At 39.4% G+C, this 23,630-nt stretch overlaps 1 protein-coding gene across 3 annotated transcripts in view; it reads right to left on the bottom strand.

Moving 5' to 3' along the window:
- THSD4 (thrombospondin type 1 domain containing 4) overlaps positions 1 to 23,630 on the bottom strand; it is a 241,152-nt gene that overhangs the window by 120,294 nt on the left and 97,228 nt on the right. For all 3 annotated transcript variants that reach the window (XM_041418530.1, XM_041418529.1, XM_041418531.1), the window contains one exon: positions 11,115 to 11,251. In XM_041418530.1, coding sequence (XP_041274464.1) covers positions 11,115 to 11,251 — 137 coding nt within the window. The remainder of the gene's footprint in view (positions 1 to 11,114; positions 11,252 to 23,630) is intronic.

The raw sequence follows: 23,630 nt of genomic DNA, 5'->3' as shown, positions 1-23,630 counted from the left end.
AACATACATGAGGAGTGAGATTTTTCCAAGACTTATGAGTCCTGCTCATGCTTCCTAACAATCAGGGTAAATAAAGATAATAGGGTTCTGACAAAAACAAACCCAAAAGCTTTCTATTTCAGAAAACCAGAATAATTCTTTCTCTCTCAGAATGGAACTTAGACATGACAGTTCAAATGGCCAAAAACCTGATAGATAAGATTTTTATGTGGTTTTATAAAATGGTTACCAGAAAGTTTAACATTAAAAAAACAACTAAACAGAACACATTTTCTGAGGGATCAAGTTTCAGTTTTACTTTACTCAGCAAAGCTGCCTTGCAGGAGAAAACAAATAAGATGAAACCATTTTTTAACAATGACTCATACTGCAAAATAAGCCTGAAGCTTTTCTTAAGTACTGTTTTCACCAATATAACTACAAAAACACAAGACTTTAAACTCCTAATACATTAGATTCACAGAAAATACATCATCATTTGCTGTAACGGCTCCTGAAAAGTAAACAAATATCCAGTGTTTTAAGTATCTGGTACAGCTGAAAGCACACATTTTAAAAAGCCCTGCACAAGAAGTCAAGCGTTTTACAGTCCAGCAAGATGCAGTTAGTTAACACTGCTGTTTATAATCTCCTTTTGGACTGGTTTTATTGGTTCTATCCAGTATCTGGTCTCCATCAGCACAAACAGTAGCAGTAAAGCATCCATGATGTATATCACAATGTACAAGTACTACTTGCAAAACAGTAACTGTAAAAAAATGTCTTGCTCTCCTAGAAAATAGAAATTTAAGCTTTATAAATGTACCAGATGGGGGAAACAAAAGCAATTCCAAGCTCCAGTCCAGCCTCAGTAGCTGTACAAATTCATTAGTGTCCATAACAGAGGTGAATGACCTTGGAGCAGTCTAGGAGTCCACTGCAAACATTCCAGAGTTCAGAAGTCATGTCCATCACACTGGCACTTTGTGTTGGCAAAAGGACTTAACAAACTTCAGGCACGTAAGATAAACTGCATCTGCCACATACAGCCAACTCTAAACAAACAAATCTTGCAGTAATAAAATTTATTTGTTTTAATAAAATTCTATAGGCTGTAAAACAATATCCTCATGCAGGTAGGATTTCCACAGGTCAAAGACTTTTCAGTCATGCCCCATTTCTTGAAATGTGAGCATAAACTGCAAAAATCCCTTTAAAATGAAGCCTTGCCATGGTAGGAGATATATACAATTATGACTATTTTCTAGTCTTACAGAATACAGATATTTTAGGATGTTTCCATGCAGGTCACCATACCAATTTAAGGTTCTAAAGGCCAGCTATTCAGACTCTAATACAGTTTCAGTGCATAGGTACTTCCTCCATTCAGCACAACAATGAGATGACACTTCCTTATAGTACTCAATGCTTGGGCAAGGCCACCTGAATATATTTTAACAGTTGTTTCCTCCCTCTCAGCAGACATTGAAATTAACATTTTGATATTAAGACCCCAAATTTAGGGACCAATCTGCCTGTGTTCACATTTCATTTAAATAAGCTTTAGTGATTGCCTATTCTTTCACACCTCTTGATAGTTCACATTCAGTCATTCTACTATTTTACTACATAAAACTTTTTTTTACATGCACTGTTTATGAGAATTTTAAATCATGAAATAACTGCATGAATGTGAGGACTTCTATTTTTAAAAAAGTGGGAAATCTTGGGCAAGTTCTTCTTCAGTTTTGGTCACATACACAAGCGTAACAAAATGAGATCTGGTCTATCAACACAAACCCCAAAGAGATCTTCTGCAATGGCTAAGGTAAATTCAGACACAGTGGCCTTTGCATTTAAGTACTGAAAATTATGGAAACCCAAAACCACATTTCTACTTCACAGAAAGCAGTACCTCTATGTGTGCATGGTACATCTGGCTTGAACCACCTGAAGAAAGACATTCAGTAAGACAAAAATGTTTAACTTTTACCTCAAGATGATTCAAGTGTTGATGAAAATAGCTTAATGTAGTCTCTAAAATACAGAAATATACCTAAGCAATGTAGAATCACTGAAGTCAAATGGCACCAGAAGCAGGGGAAGGTGAGGCACGCCCAAAAACCTACGTTGAATCACATCAAGAAATATACCTAAGCAATGTAGAATCACTGAAGTCAAATGGCACCAGAAGCAGGGGAAGGTGAGGCCCAAAAACCTACACTGAATCACATCCTTTTTGATGTCACGTAATACATACTAGCTAGTAATGCTCAGCAAAAATTCATGCATGGTTATTGCACTGATTTTCAATGCATGAATACAATGTATTAGTTTCTACAGAATTACTGGTAGCTCCAAGAAACTCATTGTTTCCCCCTAAAATAATGTTCTCTTCAGCACAGAGACATCCATCACTATAAAAATTTGCCTGCTCCCAAAGAACCTGCCAAAAAGGAAACAATTCACCATTAAATGCATCCCAAAAGGAAAAAAAAAAAAAGGAAAAAAAACCAATCAAAACAAGATGCTTTTCCAATATTATTAATGTGTTGCCTGCAGTACTCTCATTGAAGTGACAATTTCCTCAGCAACAACAGAAAAGGTGTCCTGAATCCTGATGGACCAGATGAAGAAATCAGAGGTCCAAGGGATCTTTCTGTTGTTCTTTGTAAGGTCACCATCTCAAGCTCCAGCACAATCATTCATGGAACAAATTAATTTTAGCCTAAAATAGCTTTCAGCAGCAATGAGATTGATAAAAATGGATCAATTTGCTGCAGAATTTGTTGAGATGCAGGCCTGGATTTTCTTCTAATAAGTATGTTTACTCAATTTTCCCCTATCGGCTACCTCTCTTCCTCGAGGGAACAGTGTCATTGTTCATATTGTTTTGGGTCATGAAAGCGCATGGAAAAAGTAAGAGCTATTCTAATAAGATTACCTTTTTCCAAAAGGTTGATTTCTTTTAGGAAACTTAATTTTTTAGTATGAGTAAAATCAGTATTCGACCTACAGCCAGCTACTGAAATGAGGAACAGAACTACAGTAATTGTATAACACTTCAACCTCAGCAAATGGAGGGCCAACCTATTATCTTCAGTCTCTAGCTGCAGCAATTGCAGGCTGCATTATTTCCTACTTGGCATGAACAAGCATCATAGTCACAGGTGGTTACCGTTTTCTGGGGAATCTGCAATCATGTAGTGTCACATCCAGCCCCCAAGTACATTCTAACCTTAGCAAACAGCAGTTGATTTTAAACCATGTTTTCTTCAAGATATTTGCTGTACTGCACATACTGCACAGGTGTGTGAAACCAACATTTCCTTCTCATACTACCCAAGCTGTGTAAGACTCCCAAGTCCTCCATTATCTCCTCCACAGAATCTTCTTTCTTACCTGTGTGACTGCAAATCCATGACAGAACTGCCTAGATTTGGTTCTGCTCTGAATATCACCAACAAAATAAACCAAGTATCTTACAACTAAAGAATTCCAATTTGTCTTTTCATTGCACTTTCCACTCTACTAAACTGGGTAAAGCTGTGTGTGCTAAAGGGTACAAATTAGTCATAAAGATATGTGGGAAACAGCCTTTTAGGAAAACAAGACTACATTCATTTTTTGCAATCTTGTATCAAGATGATGTTGGAGAAGAAGTATCTCCTTTGCAAGAACATGCATTTACCATCACAGCAGGAACTCAGTCCCCTTCAAAAATGTTCTGCTAAGCAATTCTTCCCCTTTGCATTTTGTAAGATACCACTAAGGCACAATTGAAACATCTACAGAAATACATTACACTCATGTATAAATGCTCACAGCCCTCTACAGCTTGGGAGCACAGGGAACACAGACAGGAAGGGAAGTGCCTCTGCCACAGAAACATTTGGGACTAGAGGACTGCTTTTTGTCACAACTAGTTTCTTAAGTTGCTCACTAGAATTCTGCAAATATTTTTCATATTTACACAGGAACCAAACTGATCTGCACGTTCCCACCTCTGTCACCACAGTTCCTTGTGTGTTTATGACCTTGATAAGAGTAATCCAGACTACATATAAATAGCATCACCAATAGTACAATATCAGTAACTAACAAGTCTGACATTTCTGATTTCTGCAAGGTCAACAGCCTGGCACACAGCAGTTACTACAATTATAGGCACAGCTCTAGTATGGAAAGGAAAAGGCAATGTCTGTAAAAACATTCAGTATTTTACAGAAAAAAAAACACATTTTTTTGTTTCAAATTTATCTTTCTCTATTATGAGATGCATATATATATGTATGTTTCTGATTTCCACTTCACAGGATTTGTAAAAACTACACACAAGGCAAACTACACTAAAACACTCCCAGTGAACTATTAAGATCACTTGACTGTGGACAAAACAACTTTAACCTCGGCCACATTTTCAATTCATGAAATGCACCTAGGTGCCATATTAAGCTGCTTCAAACTAGAAGCCAACAATGTCATGTGGCAAACATTATTGATACATTTAAATACACCATACTTGAAAAATGAAATTGATCAATTTTATTACATGTGCTCAAGTAGGTTTTTACAGGAGGCTTTGAACAGATCAGGTGTCTGTGTTACAAGGAGGGAACAGGAAGTTATCCACAAGCATTTTGATGATTTCACTGAGCAATGTATAACTGCTCTTGTTCAAAGACACCCTACTGTCAGAACGCCAGAAAATTGGATTGCTTCTTCATCAGCAAGAATGTGGTATAGTTCTGTGACTGCAGAGAAGCCTGTGGCCACAAAAAGGATTAAATATGTCAGTCTTGTGTAATACCATCACATTTCTGTTTTGTTCAAGTTTTGATGTTATTTCTGCAAATAGGAAAAATCTTTTGTTGCAGATTTTGTCTGAGATACCAAAAATCTGAGATGCCAAAATAGGGCACAGGCTTGCAAACCAGTAGACTTTTTGGTTCTTAACAGGGCTACAGAGTCTGAAAAAAAGCTTCTGTGTGCAGTTTGCACACTCAGCAGACACTCAGTGCCCTTGCACAATGCTAGACTAACAACCACAGGGTAAATAAAATATCCAAGGACTCACAGGAAATGCACTGCAGAGCAGCCTGGACACTTTGGCTGGAATAGGGATGTGCATCCATACCAGCTCTCTGAAGCAACCAAGCAGCCACTCTGCTCAGCCCAGGGACTCAGTCTCTCCAGGAGACAGTCACACAGTGGCACCTGCCTAACTCAAGAGTTACAGTTTTCACAGTTTTGGTCTAGCACAGTAAGTCAATACATCCAGCATATTTCAAAACAGAACAGCTCCTCAACTATTTGCTCTGGGTGCATCTGTATCTGTGTGTGCAAGTGCTGCATAAAAAGAAAAATAGATACATACACACAACTAGAGCCTCTATGGACTTTCTTCCCAAGGATTTATTTATTCATGTGACAAGTCTGCCTATCCCCGTCTACCAAAATTGTAATCTCTGTTTTAATAGAAGTGCCTAAAAACATACTGGACCCTTTCCAGGCTCTACAATAATATTATAATGTAGTTAAATGAAAACAAAGCCTAAATACTTAATTTCCTGTAGATTTCCAAGATTGCTGTTTCAGTTTCCTGACTAAATAATAGGTATTCCGGAATATTCTGTTACAGTTAGCATTTTCAATTTGCTCCTAGAAGTCCTCAAAACAAAATTAAGCATTACTTTACTCTTTGGCTCCTAAGTAAAAATCAGCTTAGGTCAGACAACATTTTGCTGCATCGTCCTCGCTTTCTAAAAATTCCTCTATTTTCACCCAGATTTCTGGGTTACTGGCATCTGATAGCTAATTGTAATTAACAAAGAAAAAGTCCTAGTTCCTAAATTCTGAAGTTCCTGAAATTACTGAATTGTAATAAAATTTTCATTTAATCAGTGATTTATCAGTGGTAACAATAATTAAAATACTACCAATACCAACACCTGTCACCAGGTATAAGAGTATTGCAAAAAAAAAAAAAAAAAAGAGATGGATGAACTTTAGCAGTAAATACACTTCCATACCATATTTCTAAGAACTCTGACTTTTAGATCAGGCCTGAAATATCACTAGTCAACACAGCTAACACTGCTAGCACAAGGGAGTACAACTGCAAACAAAGAAAAAACCCTGATCTCCAGACCACAGACATCACAGGAGGCAGCATGGATTGAAAGTGACAGAGAAAGTACCAAAACAAATCAAATTAAAATGAAATACTAATTTCATTTATTGTTTCAATTATTGTTTTAGCACTCACCTCATAAATCCTCACACATGAAAGCCTTTATTTTTCCTCACAAATGTTCGTAAATAGCCCCCCTTCTACTTCATGACCCCACCTGCTATGAGAACATGTCAAGCTGCTAATAAGCTGTCTCTAGCATACATATGGGTTTTTTTAATGTATATTAACTTAAAGCTTTACTGCACATTCCGACTCTACTGCAGGTTAAATTCTAGTAACAGACACCATGCAAGCAAGCAGAGAGAAAGTACATAACCAAAGGAGAATTCTCATGAAATATGTGATATAAAAGCTTGCTCCAATACTGTACAATTCTTTTTTATTCTCCTTGCTCTTCTTATGTTTATCATGATAAAATAATGTGTGACTGTTTACAGTGACACTCTTCTAGTATAAACATTAGCAGACAACAATAAATTCAAGAACAGCTTCTCCATTTTTATTTTTGTGCACAACATAACACACCACCCCCCAGAGTAAGTGAGCTCCCCTTTCCAGAATTTTTCTGGGACAATGGTACAAAGCTGATGCTGCCCATTCAGAGCCTCTACTGCCATAGAACATATGGTCAGTAAGCCAAATTCAGATGCTCCCATGTCAACACCTGTCTGAGGAGGTCTCCTGGCAATCTCTACTTTCAGGCAGCTAACCAAGGATCATTTTAAGCACTCTGCAGAGAGGAATCTCTAAGCCCTTTTTGGGAGTCCCAAGCTAACCACCACAATGAGTTGCTGAAAGTCAAATGGCGTGAACATTTCTAGGACCAGAAACACAATTCGGCCAATTAACAGCAAAAGGTATCATTTATACTGCACCCCTCTTCTAAATAGGAGAACAAGAATGAATACTTATGCAGCCAGTCCCCTTATTAATAGCTTTCTCTCCACTGCTTGCTTGTCCAGGTGTTTAACAGATCCCTTAAATGTGAGTTTCAGAAGGTTACTTCTGCTGCGGCCCTCTTTGTTTCTTTACAATAAAATCTAAATCACTTTGTTTCCTTTTGCTATTTAACCTCAGAAGAGGGGTCCTGCACTAGCTACATGACTCTCTTTTACAACTGCTTTCCCATACATTCATTGAAATCAAATGTATTTCAACTGGTTGAAATTTCTTGGTTGCTTGTTTTGTTTTTTTTTTCTTTGAACTGCTGTAATGTAACACAAAACAGGTTTGGTTCCACTGGTTACTTAAAAGGCATTAACTGCATCTCAGTAATATCTGCGAAAGAGACACGACATCAAACCCTTCACTTCCACTATGATAGAGTACACAGCTCTTCATTGGTTTCCTCTTTTTGTGAATGCAGGACAGTGCTGCAATCTGTCTTCCTATAGGCTACCGAAGCTTGTTTTGTTAGTTTGCATCCAGGAATACATGGCAAGGGATGTATTCAAAGGAATAGCTGAGACCACATTTATTTGCTGGTTTTATCCAAGCTCCTTTTTTCTTGCCTGCACTTAATTTCTCCATCACAGAAAGCCAGTATTTCAGAAAAAAAAAACAGTGATCATGAGTTCAGGTTTTTTTAATGAATGACCACGTGAAGGGACTGGTGTGTTACTGAATGTTTCTTCATGAACACTCCCAGCCTCCTTTTATACCAGTGTACAACAGGACTTCATCTTGTTTCTTTCAAACTAAGCTGGAGTGATCATTTGATTATTCTAACCTAGGGAATAATTAATTATTCATAAAGAAACCCAACTTCACTTTCAACCTGATATACATCAAACTGTTTAATCAGAAAAAATCAAGGCCCAACAACATGCAATATTTTATTTTCTACTCCACTGCTATATTCAGCATTCTTGAAAATATACTCCCATGGTATAAACAGTGTAAGCTATGCACTGTTTCAAGAACAACTTCTACGGTAAGGTGAAGCACCTGGAAACAGCTGCTGAAATTGGTCCTTCTCAAATACAAACACCTGACATCACTTGTCACTCGCCCAGTACCAAACAGCAATGCTACCACCAAAGAACTGAGAGCCACCTCCCCCAGATACACAGACCGTGTTTCATTAGGCACAGGTTGCTGCCAAATTCTTTCAACTTCATGACAGAAAACTTTACAAAGTTCCTGTTCAGTGAAGAATACACCCTCCTCCAATACAACCAAACAAGATGAGCAAGAAACCACAGACATTTTCTGTAAACCAGGTGAAGGACAGATGTAGTTATCTATATATCATTGCTTCTGCTTTGTATTAATCTAGATATCAAGTTCTTTCTTGTATTAGCAGTGTTAAAAATTCGCTATGCTTCCTATAGCTGACACAAGTTACCTCCCCAGAAAGTTTGCAAGGCTTTCAATATCTGATGCACTCTTTTTGTTTTAGGCAAGTAAAATCTCTATTACCAATCATTTTGCTGCTTAAGTTACAATGCTTGGATATTTTTCGATTAATGTCAGCAGTGAGCTGGAAGATGAAAACAAACTACATTACAAGAGAAAATGCAATATAAAAATCAGGAGACAGAAAATACATATTTCACGCACCTTTGAGAGGTATCCACAGTTCCCACTCAAACAGAATTTTGGGCGAGATACTAAATGATCCTTTGTAAAGGGCGCCCCCGCGTGGTACCCAACATCTCTGCCAAACCAATTTTCTTCAGCTCCCAGGTACCGTTTCTGTCTCCAAAACTACCTCGAGTCGGCGCTCACACCTGCCCAGGTACTGGGACGACTTCTCCTAGTGGGAGTGTCCCAGACACATGCGAAAACATATGCAACATTCTGCCCTAGAGGCAGCTTCTCAATCTACGGGCAAGGTCAAAATTATTAAGAACATTCTTTTCTCATAGCTTGTTTATTAAAGTCTCCTCAGTATTCTCTCTGCATTTTTCTTCTAAGATTAAAAGTTACTGAGTAGGACTAACCTACTGTCTCCAGAAGAAATGTAAGGATACACTCACTTCACAAAAAAGAAGAAAAAAAAATCTTGAAGGCAGAAAACAGACACTTCTGACCAAATAGCAAGTTGAAGGAAGTCCCACTGGCAGTCACTCTTTAATAGCACTGTCAAAATGTAGGGTCAGAAGAGGAGTAGCAAATGTATTTACAAAAACAACATCTACTCAGTAATGCTGAAACATATTCAAAGCATATGCACTAGGAATAACCAGCTGGGGCACCAAATCAAAACTATAAAAAACCAGAAGTGGAACTCAATAGAATTGTCAATGGAAACATTTGTTCGCTTAAAAAAATCCATCAAAAATAATATTATTCAAGTGTGCAGAAAACCAAACTTACACAGAAATAATGCAACTGATTATCGAGATCATTGTTCTACTTCTTTCTTCTGCATAGGTAGAATATTGCCCCATTCTTCCTGTTTTGTCTAGTTTTATTTTTAAAATATTTAATTAATTTAAGTTTTAATTTCATTAGGATTCAGAGTGTAGACTAGACCAGGAAATACACAATCATTTCAATGAAAACTGAGATTTTTTTGTAGCACTTGGGTAGTATATGTGCCAGTTATGACAGCATCACAGACAATATGTTCTTATGATGAAATACCCTGATTTGTTGGGCTTTTCCACTTCAAGTTTTTTAAAAGGACTATTTTATCTCATAAACCATATTCTTTACTATATTTCTGAATGATTTTTTATTATATCAGCATTTTCCATATTTTTCTCCTATTAAGGTAAGCTGAAAATACTAACCAAAAACAATGGTCCTGGGAATAAAATAGATAATGGTTTCATAACACAAGGATATTATTGTTCTGGTAATGTACAAGAATGTCCAGCAGAGGGTGATAGAGACCATACATTTGTTAGACACAACTCAATTATCAGTTTTCTGAGTCATAGATCAGAAATGCAATTAAAACAAGTTTCTGGCCCTTTCTGAATTCGTTTGAGATCAAGGAAAGCTTTAAACACAACCAACTTCACCTACATCTATCCTGTACAAAGGAAATTCAAAGCTATGGCTTTGCTTGCACTAAGAAACACAGAACAGAAACAAACATGGCATTGTCCAGATGTGCACAAGTAAGAGGAATTGGGACATGCAGAGGACAAGGCTGTATTCATCCGTGATTTCCCCTGGCAAACCAACTATTTAAACTGAACTTGACCTTTCACTATTTGAGTTCATGAGTCACATCTGAGCCACTTCTGCAGCTTTTGCCAACATATATAGGAAACATCGGCCAAGCGTCAAATGCCCCTCGCTAGGAATTTATTTCTTTCACTAACCTCACTTGAAAGATTACAGTTTTTTTCTAAACACTGTAACATTTTGTTTAAAATTGCTACCATCTTGCAAAAACTGTATTTATTCATTGCAAATGGAATCTACACAGCAGATGGCAAAAAGTCAACACAGCAGCTCTTTCTGAACCCATGAAATGTAACCACTCAATTGTTTTCTAAGAGAACATCACTGCTGAGTAAAAGGAGAGCCAATAAGACCTGAGGCAAACATGGCCCAGTCAGAAAAGTTAGACTACAAGCAGCTATAAAGCAATCAAAAGAAACCATGCTGTTGCAGACTCTGAAAAATATCTCCACTCTAAAACTGAATCAAAGAAAGATATTGTATTTCTTCCTTATTTAAGCTTTCAATCTTTTTGCTCTGGTTCTTTCAAAGAATCCCTTCTGTAGATAGTAAAGTATGTGGAAAAAGCTCACTGACAGACACCTTAATTGGGGCTAAAACACCTCCTGAATCCATCCCCTCAGCACTCCTTAGTTTGTTCTCAGTAAATACAAACGTCAGTTAAGAAATCCCCCAACCTGCAATAATAAAAGCTAATGTTTTTCACATCTACTTTAATACGAATAAAACTTTTTAAAAATAAGCAAGTTTAAGGCAGCATTGCCCAGGTTTGGCAGCCGGGGCAGCCGTGCCTTACCTTGCACTGCCCTGCCACACAGATGGCCGTCCCGTTGGGCTCGCAGGGGGTGCCGTCGATCACCGTCTCCGCCTGGCGCACGTAGAAGCGGTAGCCGATGGCCCGGCAGTTCAGCTCACACTTCTGGCTCCCCTTCACTGTGGACACAACGCAAGGCCCCGTTACAAAGAGCACAGCAGTAGATTGGAAAAGGAAAAGCTCCTTAAACGAGCTGTAAGGTCTGAGGGGAAGAAACAAATACGCAAACAACGCATTGTAAGTGACCACATCAAATGAACGGTGATGAAGAAACCAACTGCAAGGTAAGCACTGCAACACACCTTATCACAGTGAAAACAGTGCCTCCATTGTTAACAACTGACACTTCCCTACATGACCAAGAGTACTTTTAGTTCCTTAAAAACATTGCCCAGTTCGTCTTCTTCAAGCATAGTGACATGTTATGGCATTTCATAACTCCTGAGTGTCAGAAAAATTACACCACAATCAGAAGGATGTGCATCAAATCAGGCTCACTTATAGTCCCCAATCTGTTCAGGTCCATTAGGCATACAAACCCAGAACTGAGAAACATTTTAAACAAGATAGATGCACATTTTTAAAAATTCTGTTGTTTTTTCTCTTCATTTTTACAAGATATACTTTAGTGGGTATTCCACTAAAAAAACCCTCAACTCTTACATTCTATTCCACTAAATTTCATTTTCAAAAATGTATAAAATGCATTATCATTCGAAACCCCGTGATTTCTGCTGACATGCAAGAAGCAATAGGAAATCAGTCCACTGAACTCTGGGTGAGAGGAACGCAGAAGACAAGAAGCAAGACACGTTATCTTCCCTGTGAAAATCTGTTCCCTGAGCAGATACAGTCTAACACTCCCCAGATCTTGTGCTACCAGGTTTGTTAACACATTTGTGTAGCCTTTCTGTTGCAAATCATCTGTCATGTCAAGAGTAGCTCTCAGCTTAATACCTCATTTGTAACTGATGTAACAGCATCTTCTGGTTTTTTCCATCCAAGAGCAGTGCTGATACTCAGTGGCCGCGAGGTCCAAACAGAAATCCTTTTTTATGACAATACTTTCGTTGCTGCCACAATAATGAACTAAAATTCCTCTCACTTCATAAAGCTTCAGCTCATCCCCTATACTGAAACTGAAACCTACTATTTAATCTAGGTGTCAAAGGAGATGCTACGAGCCCTCGTTTAATGCTAAAACATTGCGTTCACGAGATTTTCTACCTGACTTCAGTGTATTTTTGAATCTTCAGCTAAGAAATAACAAAAAGCCAAAGTAAATAAAAGCAATCACTTCAACTATATATTAAGCAACTTTTTCTGCAGAAGTACCAAAATTTCAGCTCAATTTCAGTTACCCCCTGTGCAGACACAGGGTTAATGCAGACCAATTCTGTATCTTACACTTTGCCTCATACAGCTGAACTCAGGTAACTGCCACTCCTATACACCATGTATTGTGTCTGGCAATCTGCTGACAAAGTCCACCAGAACACCTACTCATTTTAAGAGAGGTCAAAGATCTGCCCACCGAGTTTGGGTTTTTTGCAGAAGCCATGCATGCCATGTTCAACTAGGTCATTCATCCATTGGCTGCCTTTTCTTTGGATTCTCTAGCTTATGATTCCAATGACTTCGTTTAGTTATTTAAAAAAAAAAAAATAAAAAAAAAAAAAAAAAAAAAAACAAAACCCCCCCCCAAAAAAAAAACCAAAAAAAAACCAAAAAAAAAACCCCACCAAATAAAACCAAACTGAGGTATTTCCTGAAGTTCAATCTCCAAGTGTAACAGTCAGGTCCAACGATAAGCTGAGCTTTATTCTTAGCAGCTTCATCACTTCACACATAACTATATTCAGAATTCCCAAATAAATATAACCCAGTTTCAGTGATTCATTACAATTTAAGTCAACTTGTCCTTTTCTCTGTCTGAAAGTGTCCTATTTTCACAACATGCAAAGCTAGCAATCAAGCAGCACCTCTGGAGAGTACATTTTCTTATCTTTCCACTCTCTAAAATCAAGTCAAACAAGCCATTTAGGGTTTCTGAAATGTCCTTATCTTCTGTGTTTGTTCCCTTAAGTTCAGTATCCTGAAGCCTCACTTTCCCCTATTCTTTCTTTCACTATCTCTCCCATAGTTTTGATACTTCAAAATATTTCTTCTTTAAATTATTAACATTATTAGGCCTTCTAGATCCCAGTGAAAGTTTTGTGCTACTTGGAGATGAAAAAAATACCTGCTGGAGCATGGTATTTTTCCCTGGATCTCTCTCATCCCTCACTTCTGCTGTGATAGGTCAGCCTACTGCATTGCTAATGCAGCACAGTAAGAACCCCAAGCAGGCTGAGATTACTTGCTTTGTAAAAATATAACTCCCATTTCATTATTTCTGTGTTTCATTCTTTCTCATCAGGGACTGCTCCCACTCATACAAAAAGAAGTATTAGAACAGTCACTGTCTCTGACCACAAACAAAGAAATCAGGCTTTAACAACAAACACACCCTATAACCCTCTGGCCTTCAATATTCAGATTCTTTTGATGAGTACATGTAAGGTACTGCCTTGATCGGGCATACACCAACCACACCACCTAAAGACAACATTCCCAAATGGGAATGATCTGGAAAAAACTTGTCTCCAAAGAGCAAAATCTGTTAACTGAATTGCTCCTGCTGAATGACAGGCATTTCCCATAAGGATTTTATGTAAGCATTATGTATTATTGTGTAAGATGCAGAAATTACAGCAGAACAAACACATTTTAGAATTCCCATGTAGAACAAGACACCACACTAGTAAAAAACCTCCCTTATCCTGTGTTCTGTCACAGCTCTTGAGGTTTTACAGTTTAGGTGGTAGGTCGAGCTGCACTACTGGCTTGGCAACTGGACATAAAATATCAATCAAACAAAGCTGTGAGGCAACTGATTCCACACAGGCCACATTTTTGACTCCCATGTCAGCTGATCTCACACTTCACAAAAGGATCTATCTTCCCAATGAGCTGGCAGCAAGATACATTTCCACAAAAAAACCCTCAGCTCTTTTGAAGTGTGGCACAGTTTCTAGGATGGTTAATTATACAGGTACTGTTTAACATGTCCTCCTAGTGCATTTGTTTTTTATTCCCAAGCTCACCTTAGCATAACCAAGTCCTTGTGCAAAGTCTCACCTTATCCCCCCTTTATTAAATAGTGAACTTGGGTGAAATTTAATGTTGCCACACAGGTTCTGCCAGACATATTCATTATTGATTTAACTGAAGGAGGTGCCTTTAGTGAACAATCCTGGTAACACTAAATGTTTGATTTTCATTTTACAGACTGAAAAATATCTAAATCAAAAAAACAGTACTTTCCTTAAAACATCCTTACCAAACTAGCCCTAAGTACCTCAGGAACATCCTGGTCTTCTCCAAACTGCAAGACTTGAGAGCTGGTTTTTTTTCCCAAGTTCTCTGCTGAAATTTACCTTCCACCTCTCCCTATGAGGAATAAGAGCCAGGCATACTAAAGCAGGACCACAGCACAGTTCTACTGCCTTCCACATCCCCAATAAGAACACCAAGACCTCACATCTTACAAACTGCACATCACACAGCACATTGCTGTGAAAACTTTCCACCATTCTCCTGAGACTGATTTTACTGATCAAACTTAAACCACAAATATCAATACATTTCATTGCAGATTTCAGTGTAGTAGAGGTTTGAGCAGAAAAATTCAACTATCAAACATATGCACACATTTTTAAAGGGCAAAAGAGTAATTTATGTGTTATCACACTACAAGCAGCAGCCGGAGTTCAAACTGTGTCTCCCGCAGCATTTCCAGCTGAGGCCTCTCCTCAGGCCCTGCAGAGGGGACAGCAGCCGCATGCCCGCTGGGAAGCACAAATGAGCAAGGGAGAAGTGTCCTCCACTGGGATTCACAGGCTAACAGTCAAAGATCAATCCTAATCTTTTAATTCCGACAGGGAAAGAAAGCACTGGCGTATCCGAGCCCACGACACGCTCCCGGGCCGAGACTGTCCCAGCGATGAGGCGAGGCCGGCCCGGCCCGGGCACCTCAGGGCGAGAGCAGCGCCGGGCACGAGCCAAACGCGGCACGGCCCGAGGGAGAAAACTCCCGAGAGAGAGAAAACAAACTAAAACTGCCTCCAGCTGAACGCGCTCGTTCTTCTCTCGTTCTCGCGCCGGGCCCAGCCGCTCCCCGGGAGCGCAGCCGGCTCCCAGCAGGTTCAGCCCTGAGGGAGCCGACGGCCGTAATGGACCCAGTGAGGGCCGGGCACTGCCGGCAGCGATGGCGCTGCCCTCCCTCAGCCGCTCCCTGGCTAATCAGCCCCTCTGCGAAATTTCACCCTCATCCCACGCCCTTTCGTTACATGAAAGTGTAAGAAATTAAAGTCCTCACAAAACACCCTGCCCAAATCTAGAAACCGCACGTGGTAGAACAAGGCAGGAAGTCAGAAACATTCCGAAACGCTCCTACTTGCAGGAGTTTGTGAATAGACCTGTTTGCATTTCATCGAGAAAGAGCACTTTCAAATCTTAGCACTGTGCTGGCCTATCCTAGTGCCCAGCTGAGGGGCCCTGGAGCGGCACGGTGGGATGTGCAGGCCGCCAGTTCCAGTCACCTTCCCTGAGCTGGACGGGGCTGGCACAGCCCACAGCCGGTCAGCATGGCCGGTCACCCTGTGTGGTGACACTGAATCACACGCATTGCACCTTCCACACGACCAGAATCCCTCAGCACTGCACAGCCCCCGTGTCCCTCTCTCCAGCCAGGCCTTTTGCCTCCTGACCCTCCACCTGCACAACACAGTGTGTGGGAGGGCATTTGTACTTCATCTCAGCTCTTCCCCTCCTTCAGCTTCCTCTTCCAATGCCTTCTGCCATCCTCAGCAAGCCCCCGCCCAAGGAAAGGCTGTGGGCAGGCACCTGGCCATGGTGGATAAGGAGGCCAGGCTGTGACTGAGATGCTCCACAGCGAGCTTGAAGAGATACAGAGAAAGCTCGGCAGGCAGCTTGCCAGTGCACAGAACTGCAATCTAATGGTTTTCTTAGGAAAAAAACATCAGAAGAAAAAGCATTCCAACCACAACACCTTTGATAAATAATGTATTCAGTTGTTCAAAGGGAAATTAAAAATAGCCACAGACCAAAAAACCCCAGGAAATAATACCCAAATCAAATAAGAATGGAGCTATCAGTAAACTAAATGACACTGTACACTGACTGTCCTTAAAGAATGTACCAAGTTCTTCCTTTCTGCCTCAGCTCCGAAGACTTGAAGCTGCTTGGAGCACGTACTGCTTCCCACAGCACACACATTAAATCTCCTGCCACAGATAACGCTGGCTGTAGGTGCAATCAGAATAAATGATACAACAAAGGAATTTCACGTTCCTCATGCCATGAAGTAGTGACTGGAATGTACAAAACCTCCTTGATGGTTCCTTAGTCCAAATCTTAATTTAATGTGAGATCCAGACTCCCTGTTGTTATCTACATAACAGTTCTAGTTCTCCACAGAACATTACAGAATGCTTTTACCATTTGTCAGTTTTTGTAAGTTTGCCTAAACATCCAAAAATAGTTAATAACAAGCTGTGCAATTTGAGAAACGTGCCTCAAGGGTGCCCACACAGAAGTGGCATGCATACTCTTGGCAAGCAAATATCACAATCATGTTAATACTACATTATGGGATTAAGCAAATTTAAATTAGGCTTCATTCTGTGTGCAAACTGCCTTGTAAAGTCAACTTCAGTGCTTCTCCATAACAAGCCAAGATACACTCATCCATGATGTGTCAGAAGCAATTGTTCCAGGAACAAGTTGTCTCTGCATAGCTCAGTTATTTTCAGGGCCCAGCTTGCCATGGGCTGTAATTCAGTATTTACTCATGATAAAAGCAATGAATCTGCTTTACAGGAAGTGTAACGAAGCATAGCAGACACTGGAAAAGCTTTTAAGAGATGTGCTTATGTCAATCCATGTAACATTTCCTTTAGTTAAAGCTTATCAATGCTGAGATTGGGTGGGATTTCAGCAATAGATGTGCAGGTGACCGACACTGTTCCCTGTGAGGGTGGTGATCCCTGGCACAGGCTGCCCAGAGAAGCTGGAGATGCCCCATTCCTGGAAGTGCTAAAGGTCAGACTGGATGGGGCTCTGAACAACCTGGCCTAGTGAAAGAAAACCCTGCCCACCGAGAGGGGTTGGAACTACATGATCTTTAAAGCCCCTTAAAGATTTTCTTTTCATACAGTGCTTCAAGACGCATGCACACCCAGGGAAACAAAGACACGTCCACTACACGACAGCGGAATTCTGGTCCTTCCACACACTGCTGCGGCTGTAAGCTGGCAGCTCCACTGCAGAGTCTACAGCACACCAGACACAGCTAAACGTGACAATTCCACACTGATCCAGCAGGGATCCCCTGTGGAGCTTGGGGTGGATGGCAAGTGTTGGTTTCCTGCTAAACACAGGCCACCCAGTTTACACGGCTTCCTACAGGAAGAAGGAAAATGCATATGGAACACACCACATCCTCTACAAAAGCCTCCAAGAAAGCAGAGCTACTTTATTTAATGTTTCCCTGTTTAGGGTAATGGACTATGTGGGCTTGGTTATCAGACTGGAGCATGAGCTCAGGCTTTGCAGTTTAGGAGACTATAAGGTCCATGACAGAAAACTGATCCCAAATTAGGCTGGTTTTCCACTGATGGAGAGTTACAAGTTTTTGAGGTGGCCAGAGGAATAATGCTTTTTACAGCAGTTATCATATGCCACATTTCTAAATAACAATATGCAAATATTTTCCAGGAAATAATTATCATGTAACTACATTTGGGCTCTCCAAAAGAAATAGTAATGTGATGTGGTCTGTTTTATTTGAGTCTCTTTTGATACTTTGTCCTTATTAGGCTTGGGAACATCTCTTGACAATAACCAGAAAGGGTCATGTTTATTTTTTTTCTGTCCCTTTCAGTTTTGTTAACTTCTTATAAAGTTTTATTACTCTGGTTCAGATTTTTTTTCTAAAAACATTTTCCATTCTTCATTCCAGTGATGGAAGAACATTGCCCTTTTTTTGCCCTGCTTCCACTTTTCATTTTCTCATATAATAAAGATGTTTATTACTTCACCTTGTCTCAACAATTTTATATATATTTGAAATATTGTCTGCATTGGGGTTTTAATAATAAGTGAAAAAAAAAATCAAACTTTTATAATGAACCTGCTTTTACATTTTAACAAGCATGAAGCCCAAAAGGAAGATACCATCCCAACAAATTCCTCACCTTTATCTGAATGTACCACTTTTTTTTTCTACTCTTCAGTGAACAGAATATTTCTGAAAGGCAACAATGTTCCATGAACTTGTCTTCATAATTAGTGTTTAAGGCAGTAAGAAAATTTGCAAATGTTGTCATTTACTTCAATTTCCCTGGTATCTTCATTCCGCCCAAACCCCTCTATCATTAAAAAACTATTAACAATATCTTACAGATTTACTGTCATGCATTAAAAATAACTGGAAAGCTGATTATTATTCAATGAAATTAAAAGAAACCAGCTAGAAGCAAGTAATTCATAAAACCACATGCGTATGAGTCTCTCTTGCTCCACTGGATGTGTGAAAATCAGCAAAAGATTGAAGTTTGATGTGCTTCTCTGACATTTCAGTGCAGCACAGCACTCAGTGAGTGGCTCTCATGGGCACCTGACCAGCAAGTGCTGCTGGCTTCAGTACAGCTGCCACAAGTTAAATGTTTAACAGAGGCTCCTGGCCAGCACCCCTTTAAATGACATAACCAGGTAATGTTTCTTCCACAGACCACAGTTTTTACTGTGTTACATCTGGAACTCCTTTCTGAATTTAAAGGGGGAAAAAAAAACCCCAACTCCTAAAAATGTCTTTTTTCACATCAGCCTTTCATGTGTCTGCAGTCACAATCCAGAGACAATCATTTGTCAGCCAGTGGCCACTGGATGTCTCCACTGGCCTATGCAAACAGATCAAAGCTCTCCATCAGCGAAAGCTCTTTCAAAAGGCATTTATCTGGTTTACAAGCCATCACCTACACTTTCCAGAGTGCACAGCAGCCACACAGAGCTGCCCCCTCTGGCCCTCAGCACAGGCAGGGGATGGCAGCTCCACAGGGGCTGCATTTCTGGTGAGGTTTCTCAGAGCAGCCCCAGAGCTCAGATCAGAATTATTAAGATGTGACTAGATAAGTAGAAGAAAACCAAATAGCAATTGCTTGAGATCAAAACTCTTTGTTTCTGTTTGTATCCAGTGATAGCTAAAACTGTATCAATAAAACCCTCCTAAGACAATATCACAAGATAAACTATTAGGATTTCATGAAAGATGCCTTTTCTTGCAGTGATATTATACAGAATTTATTAAAAATAAAATTAAAATATTCAGGAAACATACTATTATAGACAAAACTACAGAGGACAAATAATACAACTAATCTAAACAAACTCTTTTTTTGCCAGATTTATATATTTATTTATACTGGCACTAATCAGATAAGTAAACCTGCTTCATGCAGTGCAACTTCTCATCTGGAAAAATACCAAAGCATGCTCCATCCCCTGAAGTGCTGACCACTTCCTGAGGGACACTGAGAGCTATCATTCCCAACTCTTAGCTTGGGATATTTGGAAGGAACTTGATACTGCTTTCTGTCTGTCTTTACAATTGGAAAGAACTGACTATTTCTGTTTGTCTGTATTAGAATCTTACTGGCCTCTGGAATCAGCTTCCATCCAGATCTGTAATTTGAAATGTGATTTTATCTCCATCAGCACACTAGTAGCCCCAAAAACTTGGAATGTCAAATAATGTTAAATTATATAAATCAGTATTTTGGCAACTTTAGTAAATACACCTTCAAATCCTGTTCTCAGACTTTCCACAGCAAGCTTGGTCAGCTTTATTCAAATCCGTTCTACTGCTGGAGGATTTCATGTCATGCTTCAGAATAGTAAGTGCCAAAGGTAGATGGGAAGAAAGGAGATTCAAGTTTAGGCTTGTGATTCCCCCAGCAGCATTCCAGACAAAAGCTTTCAGTCATCTCTTAAGGAAGTATATTTACAGTTAAATGTCTTAGAAGTCTCTCTCCCATTAAAACATGAACACTACAAACTCCCAAAGTAATGCCTATCATGAAAAGACCATAAGACCCAAATCTCTAGTATTTAATCAAACTCCAAGCAAGGCTGCACAGAAAACCTTGCCTCATGTAAACGGATGGCATGCTCTTCTCCATGCACTCACTGAAGTGCACCCTAAGCCTTCTTTAATATGAAAATAAAGAAGGACCAAGCAGCCAAAAGTGACAGCAGGGGAAGGAGGCAACACAATGCTGCTGTTTCTCAATATCAACTCCCAGACAAAATGAGCCAGCTCTCACTTTGTTACATGATTGGTAAAAAAAAAACAAACAACAAAAAAAACCTTTATTTTTTTAAACAAAACTTGCTCTGAGATGTACAGTTTGCATTAAAGTCTAAATGCTTTCTGAAGTTACACTTTTCTGAATTATTTAGCTTGGGGGAAGAAACCTAACATTTTGTCTTTAAAAATGAAAATTGTTACATCATTATTTACAAGAAATGATGACACAGTATTTTTTTTAAATCATTGCATATAGAAATCAGCTTTCATTTTACTTTAATTACACAATTCAGAAACAATAATAAAAATGTTTTCAGTTATTTCAATCTGCTTTTTTTTTTTTTAGTTTCCTTAAACAGACTGATTTTGCCAAAATTTCCCAGAGAAATAACTCATTTCATACCCCTCTGATTGATAACCTCATAATTCACAGTCTTCCATGCTGACAAGAACACGGCCACTTTGATGAATACAGACTTAAAATCTACTACCTGTGCTTATACTTGTTTTATACTTGTTCTACACAGGATACACATGGATCAATCTTAAAAGCAGGAAAAGAGACTAAACTCCTTTTCTGAAAGGTTTTTAACTGAAGATTCTTTGCTCTGGAACAACACCAAGAAAATACCACCTGAGGAGCCTCAGCAGAGAGAATGAAATGAGAAACAAGCAGCAGCTCAAAGTCAGCCCCAGACTCACTGTCACTGTCCCTAGGGAAATATTTATCAGGAGGTTACACTTACAGATTGCCTTAAGATTAAAAAAAATACTATTGTGGGGTGACGAGTGTTTCTGAAATAATAGAAAATACTTGTACTCATTTAAATATTAATACAGCTATTATTTGGTCTAAAATGTCCTAACTGTATTTCCATGGCCTCTTGCCACAGCCCTTTAATAGGCAAATAAATTCTTAAGGATTACTTAAAACATTCTGTGCTTTTATTTACATACTCAAAGATATTTATTTCCTTCATTCTCATAAACATCAGTTTGAAACATGAATGTTCATTAGAGCAATGTTTTCAGTAGGATGCCAGTGACTTGGAGCTCAGTCAGTTAACTTGAAAGCTGCTTCCCTTCTGGTAGTAGATAAAACCCTAAACTTTCAGTGTTTCACATTATATTTCATTTTTAAGACTATTATTATATAAAAAGCTATAATGATCATTGATGAGACTCCAGATTTCTTAGCAACTTTGCTTCTAATTTTTCTTCTTGGTTTTCAAACTTTGCATGCCTTGATTGTTGGATGTTACGATTCCTGCAGAAAACTGAAGGGTACCCACTCAGTGATTTTTCTCAGGGAAAATCTAACTGGATGACACTGGGAGGCAGCTTTGCTCCCTGATGCCACCAGCTGGGCTCCACCAGCTCTCACTGCAGCACTTGGAGCCTCCATGCTCTTAGAAACTGCATTTCATAACAACAAAGCTTAAGTTGTCTCATCCCCCGTATCTCTCTCAGCCAAGGGGAAAATGGGTGTCTGGTAAAAGACTATTTTCACCTTGAGAATTCTGTCCCATGAAACTAGGATCTGTCTCTCCTGTACGCATCTGTGGCATCACCCTACATCCCACTCCTCCGAGCACAGCAGTAGAAACCAGCATGGAGGTGTTAAGATAAAAATGTTGTCAAACCCCTTTAATTTCCTTCTACAAACAGGCTCTGCATGCAGGAGAAGCAGGGCTGTGATTTAGCATGGCTTTTCAAAGGTGTCTGACACTTCAGTGAAAAATGATATCTGGAAGTTACTATAAGGGATGTGTAAAGTTGTTTTGAAAACTATTACTCATTACTACTCAGTAATTCATCGGCTGGGTTTTGGTACCTACTGACTAAGAATCTGCAAGAACTTTCCCAAATACAGCTCCAGCTTATGTATTTATGCATGAGATAGATGCTGTGATAGAAAGAGAGATTCACAGGTAACACCAGGTTGGGAAAGGCAGCAGTACTGGAGGGAAGGATTAGAGCTGAAAAATATGCTGACAGCTTAGGGAAGGGCCTGAAAAGGCAGGATGAAATATAATAGGGATTGGTATGATATCCTACACTTGTGACAGAACAACCACCTGCACAAACACAGACTGAAAAACTAATGAAGAAGCAGTAAGTCTACAAGGAATCTGGAGCAGTGACAGTGGGTGCCATTTAATGTGAGGCACTGAAGGTGTGAACTTAACAAAAGAAAAGCAAACCCTGTACAGGTCAGTATAAACCAGAAGGCAATGTGCAAATCCCAGCAGAGACCAACATTCAGTACAGCACTGTCCACTTCTGATGGGCCATGGGAAGACAACCCAGAGGAGAAAGTGAGTGACCAGCGCTTTAGTAAACACAGCTAAAGAGGGAAGATTCAAATTGTGGTGTTTTGAAAAAGCAGAAGGGATGACAGTCTCTAGGAAGAGATAAAATATCAAAGGGAATAGAAGTCTTCCTGTGTGTGCTGTGAATTAGCCAGGAGCTAACAGGCCAAAGCTGTACCATGAAGATCTATATTACACTTCACAGAAGACTTCCACTGGAAGGAATAACTAAGCACCATTTGCTTACGGAGACTGCAGGATCTCCACCACTGAAGACAGGCACTGGACAAACTGAACAAGCACAAACTGCTCTTCTAAAGGGCTCCATTTCCCAACCTCAGATCTTACAGAGCACACAAGCCTTCCTATGTTAATTTATTGACTCATTTCTCCTTCCACAATGCCTAGTTATAATAGACACAGCAGTCACTTTTGTTCAAAATATATTTACTGTCATGTAGTAACTGTTCAGATACTGTTGTTCCCCATCAAGGAAACTGTTACCATTCATACAAACAGTTTCTGTACGAACAAACCTCCCTCTGCAGCTTTTCCCAAAAGAAATGTCAATGCTCAAGTGCAGTCCTAGATATACAGATGTTCAGAGTTCAAAATGACAAATAAGGAAGATTTTCTTGCACCTGTCTGGACTCTGTCCCAGAGAATTTCACCAAGGAACATAAAGTCTTAATTGTCAAAATATTTCCAATAGGTTAGGGTTTTTTCCTCTGGAAAGCAGTAAATTGTGAAATTTCA

This window comes from Onychostruthus taczanowskii, unplaced genomic scaffold, assembly GCF_017590055.1.
Source record: "Onychostruthus taczanowskii isolate IOZ18803 unplaced genomic scaffold, ASM1759005v1 scaffold6, whole genome shotgun sequence".
NCBI lineage: Eukaryota > Metazoa > Chordata > Aves > Passeriformes > Passeridae > Onychostruthus > Onychostruthus taczanowskii.
Note: the sequence above shows the minus strand (reverse complement) of the source record. Positions and strands in the feature narration are given on the sequence as shown.